Here is a 9,321-nt window from a genome sequence, read left to right as displayed (position 1 = left end):
AGTGATTAAAAGAAAGGGGGCCTTTGTCTTTCGTACGGATTGGAGTACGAAGAGAATTCTTCAGCACACTAAAATCTTGTGGATCTGGTTCCATATTAATGAAAAGCCGGGGTTGAAAGTTGAAACATGATATGAAACTAAGATAACTTATCTTACTAATAATAAGAAAGAGTTAGGCACCTCCAAGGCCTATATATAGAAGATTCATTTAGTCTATATTTTTAAAGAGAGAGGTAGAAGTCCGAAAAAGGCAACAAACACTCTTATGGATGTTACCGGCGTATTTTAATGGGTCAAGATAACTACGGGTGGTTTTGTTCATCTATTTGTTAAGACTAGAGTTAAACTAAGATTAGGAAATATTTTCTAACTTTCAATTTCCGTTTTGGGTTGTTTAATCAATAAAGTGTCGATTAATTGTTCTTGATCAATACCTGCGTTTTTATTATGTTTCTTATTATTCGAATTGATTCTGGGGCGTTAGTAGGGATGTAGCTACATGATGGAAATGGCTACAGGGGGGAAAAGATTAGTGGCACAAATCAGGTATTCTCAAGAACCGGAACCAGGTATGGTCAACAAAAGTCAAAATCGGGTCAGGGTATAGTCGGGTATTTGACCGGGTTTTGACCGGTTTCATCGGGTTTTTTCTGGGTTTTGGGTAGGGTAGGGTCGGGTTTTGACAAGGTATTGGCGGAACCGGTTCCACCGAGTCCGGGTCGGTTCCAGGGGGAACCTAAAGCCGGGCCCGTACCCGCAGGTAGGGTATGGTCGGGTCCGGAACCGGTTCTTTTGTGCACCACTAGGCATAACTAGTCGTAAGGTTTCTATAACTCACCAGAAAACCAAATCCAGCAAAACAAGCGTATAATGTCTATGAACGACAGTAAAAAGGGATCGGCTGGATTTTTTGTCTCACATTCTGCCAAAAGTGTAAAATTTTCATTTTGAATATAAGTTGACAAACTACATATAAATTATTAATTAAATAACTAGTTTAGTAATTACACGAATGGTCCGTGTGGTGAGACCACAGATTTTGTTAACGTTACAAATTTGGTCTCCAACCACTCTTTGCTTTCATCGATGGTCCAATAACTTAACGCTAATTTCAACTGTTAAATACACACGGACATTTTGAACATTTACCATTTATACAAAAACTGAAGTACAAAAGAGTAAACTACCAAAATGACCTGCACATAGCTGTTGAAATAAACTCTGTTAAACTATATGATCTCAAATGAAAGCGAACAGATACAATTGGGAACTAAATCCGTAAATGCTAAAAGCTTAGGGCCCAAATCCGTATTTTGTCATAACCACAACAACCATCCATGTAATTTATTTTTTAATAATTATCAAGTATATAAAACTCCATAAAATTGGCACTTGAGATCAGTTAAATTTCCAGAACAAGAATGTCATATATTCTTTTATAAAAGAAACCCCAAGATTGACAGATCAAAGACCAATTGAGTTTTAAACTTTTACCTTAATCATCATCACATAACAAGAAAAACATTCAGTATTCCAACAACGTTTTCATCACTTGATCAATCAACACAATTCGGTAACAACTTTTAACCATCAGCCTTTGTAGCACCGACCCTCTCTTTTCCTTTCCCCTCTTCCAAACACAAACCAAACCCCCGATGCCAACACTCAGCTCCGAATCCTCTCATAAAAGTAGAGGTATGCCATGTCTTTTGGAGGATTTTTAGATACACCCACTTTATCATCATTAAAGATCACCCACCTTCCTTCTTTGTATATGTGTGCAACATAATGCCCACACTGAGTCGAGGTACCCATGTGACTCACCAGCCCAATCAATCGGTATTCTGCAAAACATCAACATTTATAATATTATTATTCTTCATCCATATACAAATAAAGTATAAACATGTAAAAAAAAATCATAAGTATGAAAACTAACTTCCATCCCCATCAGATAATGTGGCTTCTGCACTGCTTGATGTTGCAGCATCCGCCATAGATACATCGGCAGTTGGGTTGAATATCCAATCTGTCGCCTTCTCAATGTCACCACCCTGTCGTAATAGTAGTAAAAGTAAACAAACAGATACTATAACATATAAAAGAAATTACAAATATTTACCGAAGCCTTAAGCGCCTTGCGAGCTATTTCTTCATCAAATCCAAACGACACCAGTGTAGCAACTTTTGATGGATCAACCTCATTTTTGGCCTCTTTATGAATGGGAGCATCAATGTCTACAAGTGGAAGAATATACCCATTAAAATACTAATCTTAAATAAGTAAAATGAACGAATCTTGTAAATAAATAAACAAACAATAAATAAGTAAAATGAACGAATCTTGTAAATAAATAAACAAACAAAACCTGGATCATCCATGTGTGAAAGCAACCAGTTCATTGCTTCTTCGACCCCAGCATTTGAAGTGTTGATTGCAGCCTTTTGGCAATGAAGATGATTAAATCCCATTGAAGCAAGTTGAGAAACAATATCTTCATTAGGCAAAAGCTTTGTTGACTCTTCCTCACCTCCTGTTAGATATTATAAAAAACAAACTTAAATTATATACTATATAATTATATTAAAAATCAAACTTAAATTATATATTATATAATCTACCTATTCTAATAAAGTAAAATAACTGAGACACGTGTCACTTGGAGATTCATTCTTAGCCTCAATTTCCGGCTCAAATTATTTTCTATTTTTAATAAAACCATATTTATGTCAGTGTAATCAAAACACATCAGTTCATCTTTTAATTAAATAACTAATTACCTAAATTATTGAAATTACAAAAATGCAGGTATTTATGTAAATATAATTAAATTATTTATATCTTTAATGAAATCAAATATAAGTATAAAATGATAGGAATTAAATTTTGAATGAATAACAATTTTATTCTCACATACTTATTCAACCTAGGGGTGCTTCGAGTTTGCCTTTTGGGTTTATGGTTTCTCAGGTTGGGTTCTTCGGGTTTCAAAGTTTTAAATTTTGAACCGAAACCCAACCCAAATCTGTCACAGTTTTTTCGGGTTCGGGTTATTTGAGTTTGTGTTTTTCAAGTTGGGTTACTTGGGTTTCGGGTGTCTAACAAAACAATATGTAAAAAATAAAGTAAATAAAAGCTACAACGTGAAAACTAAAGCATGCATACATTTTTATTCCTCATGTAAATAACCAAATAATAAATAAACATAACCCGGTAAAGCAACGTATATTTCGATTACGGATGTTATTAGCCCTAAGTAGAAAAGATATATATAAACAATAAATAGTCGATCAACTAAAATAGATGGAATAAGAACAAGTGGAATGTGTAGAGTGTTCCATATAAGTGTACATACCTAATAATAATATTATGTTTTTAAAAAATGGTTTATTCAGGTTTTTCAGGTTGACCCAAAACCTAAACATCAAACCCAATAATCAACCTGGATTACTAAGGTTCGGTTCGGTTTGGCCTTTTCTCAGGTTCGGGTATTTCGGGTCAGGTTAGTTTGGTTTGGGCTCCGGTTTTCTCGAGTCGGGTTTCAAGTAAAAGTGACAACTCTAATTCACCCTCCATGGATCTATGGAGTTTTCATCTATCTCTTTCGAAACTATAATACAAAAGCGTGTTTTATTCATACAAATTTTATATATGATGTTTTTTATGTCATTATTAATGAAACATTTTATCATCTTTTGTTAGAATTTGCTATTTCATTAAAAAAATATAATTACAACTTATAAACTCACTAGGTGCATATTTTTGTGATTGCGAAGGAGCTGTGTAACAATCCACCACGCATTCGTATGAATATTTAATTAGAAAATATAATTTGTACTTATAAAAGCATATAACTTGATAAAATATAGTTTTATTAGTTTAAATTTAATCATATAATTTTATAGCTTAATAGTATTTCTTTTAAGCATCGCGTGTGTCACACGGGCTCTAAAGCTAGTTATATTATATAGTAGCATGAATATTGACATACCATCTTCAGGTAACAACTCTTCGCCTGGTTGAATACCTTTGCTTCGCATGTGACTAATGTCTATGACATCATCAACATCTATGTAGACGTCTGCAACCAGAACCAAATATGTCAAAACATGATTTTACAATAATTCAATACAAAAATAAAAAATAATATTAGAGATAGGTGTGTATGTATGTATATACCAAGCTTCTTGGGCACCCACCCAGCCTCCATAACAAATTTCCTCATATGCAGCACCAAATAATCAGGGAATGTAGTCAGACCTGCAGTTCTATTGAGAGGCAAAAACAAGTAACAAATAAAAAAATAAGTCAAAAATAAATAAATAAATAAACGCAAAAACATGCACATAAGAATGTAGTAGAAAACAGAACAGATTACTTGATAGCAGTTGTCCTAGATTTTAATGCAGTGCTATAGAAACCTTGCACCTCTTCTGGATGAGAAAAGCTATTTAAGCAATCACTTAATGGCACCCTCGGCCGAACAATTTCATCCGAAGATCTGTTAAAAAAATAAGTTATTTTCATGATCTGTGTGTTAAATTATAAAAAAAAAGTCAGTAAAACAGAAGGTATGTCTCATTCTGACTTACATTTCCTTTCCCTCTGCCTCTTTCTGAGCCTTCAGTTTGTGAAACTCTTCTAGCTCCTCTGAAATTTTATATAGCCAGTAAAAATTGGGTTATAGCAAGTAAAAATTTTAATAACGTAAGGGATAAAGGTTTAAAACTCACTTTTGTTGGTGGCCTTATCTAATGGAATATTTAAGGAAAGAGTGTAGTCGTTTCTTTTATTATAAGCAACCTTCCCAGAAGGGCACTGAAGGCGCTCTTCAATACCAAACTTAAAACTCCTTGCAGGATCCGCTTCAGGATTGCTAGCATTGACCCGCTCAACTTGGTCAATTAAATGTAGGAAAAACTCGAGTGCATCCTATAAATAATTTAGTGTCAGTAATCTACATTAAAAATAAAACAACAAAGAATATGAACAAACAGAAGAAAATAATGTTCCAAATACTTTATAATACCTGTTGACGCATGGTTGAAAATTCAGGATGACTGGCTGCAATTACCGCCTTGAACATTCTGGGACGAATGCCTTCTTGTTTCTAATATATAAAGTTGCAAAAGATAGATTAAAGTATAGAAAAAAAAAAAGAAAAATAACTCCAGTTTCTTTAATAGATGAAAACACAAAGAACAAGTAGAAAACGGAAAAATAAGTAAAAGAACTTACAGTCTTTGAAGATGAATCCACATTATCATTCTGAGTGAAACAAATAAGTGATGGTCAAGTCACAATACAAGAAAGAAATGCAAAATAAAGCTAAATTACTATCATCAACATACCTGCACCGCTGGAACAGAATACTGACCAGAAAGAAGACCATGGGCAAGTTTAGTTCTGCCAAAGTAAGAAGACAACTTTAGAAAGTCATGGAAAATCTCTCATAAATCTTAGTAATTAAAAATACTGTTTTCTATTTGAGTTACATTTTAAAATATTTGGTGGCAGTCAATTTATACAATAACATCTTACAATTGCATATTCAGGTCTACAGTTGGATCAGCAGGAGCATTAATAAAAGCCGATTTCAAACTTTGATTTTTGTAGTATCTGCCAAAGGTAAAACAAGATTATATAAAAACATGAAATTGAACAAGCATAAAGATTATCAAAAAGCAATTGTATACACACCGTGAGCAAAACGAATGAGTTGAGAAGATAACTTGCATAGTTGCAGCCAAATAACAACTGCAAAAAACAAATCAAATAACAGAATCATGAGACATTAGCACAAATGATTATAGTTTTAAAATATATATATATATATTCATCAGAAAAAAATAATGATTACCTGTTACCAAGATTAGTAAGTCCGGTATACCCGGGTCCAAAAACTGGTTCAACTTCCTGTCCACTTTCTTGAATCCGATTCCAGTCAAAATTTGTATTTTGGTCAAGTTCCTTTTCAGCTGTTGTCATTTCTGTCTGCATTTTTTATATAAATCATATTTCAATGTCCTTACTTAGACATCCAAAGTCCAAACAATGTTTATCAAGATACCAAAATAATACTATGCTTACCTTCTGCAAGGAGGAAAAATCGATACCAAAAAATGCCAAGTGATCGGCCAAAAGAGGATCAGTCACACTTTCATCCTCCGGATAAGAAAAAACATCTGAGCTGCCATAATATAGAACTCAAAATTATATTTGAAAAAACATATAATGTTTGCAATAACTGTATGTGATAAACAAATGTACAATTGCAACTGTGCATGATTATGACTTGGCGATCTACTTAAAAAAGGTAACATTACCTGCTCCTTCCAGATCAGAAGTTATTGTTCCAAGCTTAACAGCAAGGGGATAATGAGTTTCATTGTAATGTTCAATGGCATGGTTATTACCACCACTGCCATCCCAAAGTTTCCGCCCACACAGAATCATCCCGTCAGTTAAATTCAACCATAGATTTTCAGTTTTGTCACACTTGGCACATTTCCATCCAGATGGAGAAATTACAACACCATTATCTATCTGTTTTAAAGTCAATGCATGTTCACTAATTTGCTTTTTATCAGCTGTCCATGATGCAAGTTGCTCCTTACGTTCAGCGCCCTCTGCAATCAGAATTGCATCAACTGCCAACCTTACCTGTTGAGAAAACAAAAATTAACCTTCCGTACTGAAAAATCATTTTGAAGTAATAAAGTAAAAGCAAAAGAGAAACCTTTTCAGGCAAAGCCACTGATGGAAAAGGGAAAGTTGCATAATCTGGTAATATAACTATGCTGTAAGTTTCATCATATTCGGGTTCTTGGTTATCAAAACCTCCATCAATCCCTACAAAAGTAAGCCATAAAGTTTAAATCAACCATGAAAGTTCAATTTTCATAACGTCCATTAATTAACTGAAATTCCTATTACTAAAAGAATGATATGTGCAATACCTATAGCCAATAGAGTAGGCTTCTTCAAAGGTCTATCTTCAGGAATTGGTTTCTTTGTTTGTTTTATATGCAAATAAACCGGGTTACCAGTTTTCTCAAAATTCCAGCCAACATAATCTTTACCAAAAGCAAGAAACGTGTTCATGTCCACAAACAATCCACCTTCCGAACTCTGAAAAATGAGAAACAAGTGTTATAAAAAAACAGGACATCAGGTACAGAACATCACACAATGAAAGTTGAAGAAACTGTAACCAACAATTTGTTGACATTATTAAAATGCATGAGTGTAGTAGCATTACTCCCATTAATCTAAAGAAGATTAGTTTCCAATTTAACAGTTGCACAGAATACTTAACTCTTCAAGAGGAAATTCCTAACAGCGTCAAGTGAGCTTCATACTAAGTTACAAAAAAAGCACATAATATGTAACATTTAAAAAGTATGCACATATGCAAGATAAACCATATCTTCACATCAAATCAACAAAAATGATATTGAGATTTCACAATCACAAGACATCGTTGTGCACATATGCAAGACAGTCATATCATCACACCAAATCCCGTACTCAGAATATAGTCTAAATTAACCTCCGCTAACCAAAACTTTCAAACTTTCAAACATTCATAATCATCCACTTCCATAAGCCATACTTCACACATCAGTATCATACGCGCATTCACATCAATGAAACCAAAAAAAATGGAACAAGTAAACACAAAAATGTTAAACAAAACATCCATAACACTGTTTGCATTCAAAAACAGTTACACATATTATCTAAAATCATACGGCAACTCACTCGATATCAACATATTATACAGTTTCACTATAGATGATGCCTTACCTAACGGTTAACAATCAAACACATGCATAACATCACTCTAAACCCTAACTAACCAGATTCCACAACACTAACAGACACCGCACAAAACCCTAGGTCATCTAAACTTCAATAAAGGAATATGAAAAGTGAAAACTAACCGGAGTATGGAAACTGATGCAGCATTCCTGCTTGTAAATGCGATTAGTAGGCTCCGGAATACGAACCCTTGAGAGATTCGAACGGAGCAGTTCCATTTCCATTTCCATTGAATTGAAGAGAATGAATGAGTGTGCGTGTGTGTGTATGTTTGTTTGGAGCCCTAATTAGTAATAATAATAATAATAATAATATACTTTGCTCCGGAAAGAGGTCACTCTGTGTGTGTTGTGTTTTCTTGGAAAGGAGTCCTTCCTCTTCTCTTCAATTCTACACGCCATCGCCTTTTCTTTTGTCCACTTTAGGTCCATCTGGTTTCAAGAATATTGCAATAAGTACCTTATAGTTTCCGTGGAAAACCGAGCCTATGAAATTAACAATAACCGAACATAACCGATGGTAATGGTTAAGTGAATCTGTTTAACTGACTGCTTGGTTATGGTCAGCTGACTTTAACCAAAATTCTGTCGAACCTTGTATGTTTATGTTTTTCAAAATTTTATACGCTCTATTTCCATCTTTTATACCTTCCTTTTCAGTTTTGAACATTTGGATTCAAGTTGTAAGTGTCTACAACGAGCTAAGAGCACTACAATCAAGCTTTATAGTTGAGCTTGGAACACCATAACAGACCGTTTTTGACTGAAACAAGAGAAAAGAAAATAAATAAAAATGCATTGGACAATTAACCAAATTTAACCGAAACCAACTCATAACCAACTTGTGGTACCCCGATCATTCGATTATGGTTAACCGATCTTCCATAATAGAAACTTGTTATGGTTATACTTAAGCACCGATATTTAAACCGAACCGACTTTGCACACATGTTCTATTAGTCATCTTATAAGGGTGCACTTGACTTATTCCAACTGAATTGCACAGTTTGAACCTCGAAGGGAACGAAATGATATGTGGGGTTGTATATTATAAACATTTAAATATAAGGGGTTTAACCGTTTAAGTGCACATACATGTCGGGCCCATTCGGCCGACCTTTTCTAACTTTGCGTTGGGCTAATTAATTCAGTCCAGGCCCAACAAACAATAGCAAGGGGTTTAAGTACACTACAATTTACATATGTTGTTTATCCTTTAAAGTTAGTTTAATTATAACTAGTGGATTTCCACGCGCTACGCTGCGGGTATCGGTCGATATCAGTTTGATTGTTACGTTACATATATGACATCGACACTCGGTATAATAACTAATAGCGAAAACCCAAAACACAAAGTCGTGATATGCCTAGTAGAAATTCGAAACATGTTTTACATGATATCGGTTCCATTAATACCGACGCGTGTATCAATATTGTTCGATTTGGTTCGTCAGGCACGGGCACTCGATATATATAGTTCATGATGTTTAAAAAATG

At 34.2% G+C, this 9,321-nt stretch overlaps 1 protein-coding gene across 3 annotated transcripts; it reads right to left on the bottom strand.

Annotated features, from left to right (window-relative positions):
- Positions 1-1,332: 1,332 nt before the first annotated feature.
- Positions 1,333-8,089, bottom strand: LOC143540021 (ubiquitin carboxyl-terminal hydrolase 14-like). Of its 3 annotated transcripts, none has more exons than XM_077033190.1 (20): positions 7,948-8,089; positions 6,961-7,132; positions 6,741-6,853; positions 6,328-6,664; positions 6,092-6,186; positions 5,862-5,995; positions 5,702-5,758; positions 5,543-5,620; positions 5,353-5,407; positions 5,240-5,269; positions 5,031-5,111; positions 4,735-4,933; positions 4,594-4,651; positions 4,380-4,502; positions 4,181-4,269; positions 3,993-4,082; positions 2,370-2,531; positions 2,123-2,238; positions 1,940-2,054; positions 1,333-1,844 (listed from the first exon to the last, which is right to left on the bottom strand). In XM_077033190.1, exons 1-20 carry the CDS (start codon positions 8,053-8,055, stop codon positions 1,666-1,668), a joined length of 2,391 nt encoding a protein of 796 aa, XP_076889305.1. In that variant the 5' UTR covers positions 8,056-8,089; the 3' UTR covers positions 1,333-1,665. The 3 variants fall into 3 exon arrangements, with proteins under 3 accessions (XP_076889305.1, XP_076889304.1, XP_076889306.1); XM_077033189.1 differs by having other exon boundaries at positions 1,336-1,844; positions 2,370-2,534; XM_077033191.1 differs by lacking the exons at positions 1,333-1,844; positions 1,940-2,054 and having other exon boundaries at positions 2,197-2,274; positions 2,320-2,534.
- Between the last annotated feature and the right edge of the window lie 1,232 nt (positions 8,090-9,321).

Source organism: Bidens hawaiensis, unplaced genomic scaffold, assembly GCF_021521415.1.
Source record: "Bidens hawaiensis isolate Kalapana, Puna unplaced genomic scaffold, B.hawaiensis_p1.1 tig00012134_1, whole genome shotgun sequence".
Classification (NCBI taxonomy): domain Eukaryota; kingdom Viridiplantae; phylum Streptophyta; class Magnoliopsida; order Asterales; family Asteraceae; genus Bidens; species Bidens hawaiensis.
The sequence above is the reverse complement of the archived record's forward strand: the minus strand, read 5'-3'. Positions and strand labels throughout refer to the sequence as shown.

Bases quoted from the DNA above. Each gene is read 5' to 3' on its own strand.
- LOC143540021 (XM_077033189.1), bottom strand. From the start codon at position 8,055: ATGGAAATGGAAATGGAACTGCTCCGTTCGAATCTCTCAAGGGTTCGT. The intron at 5,996-6,091 runs GTAAGCATAGTA...TAAAAAATGCAG, and splicing joins ATTTTTCCTCCTTGCAGAAG to ACAGAAATGACAACAGCTGA. The intron at 4,934-5,030 runs GTATTATAAAGT...AATTATTTATAG, and splicing joins TTTCAACCATGCGTCAACAG to GATGCACTCGAGTTTTTCCT.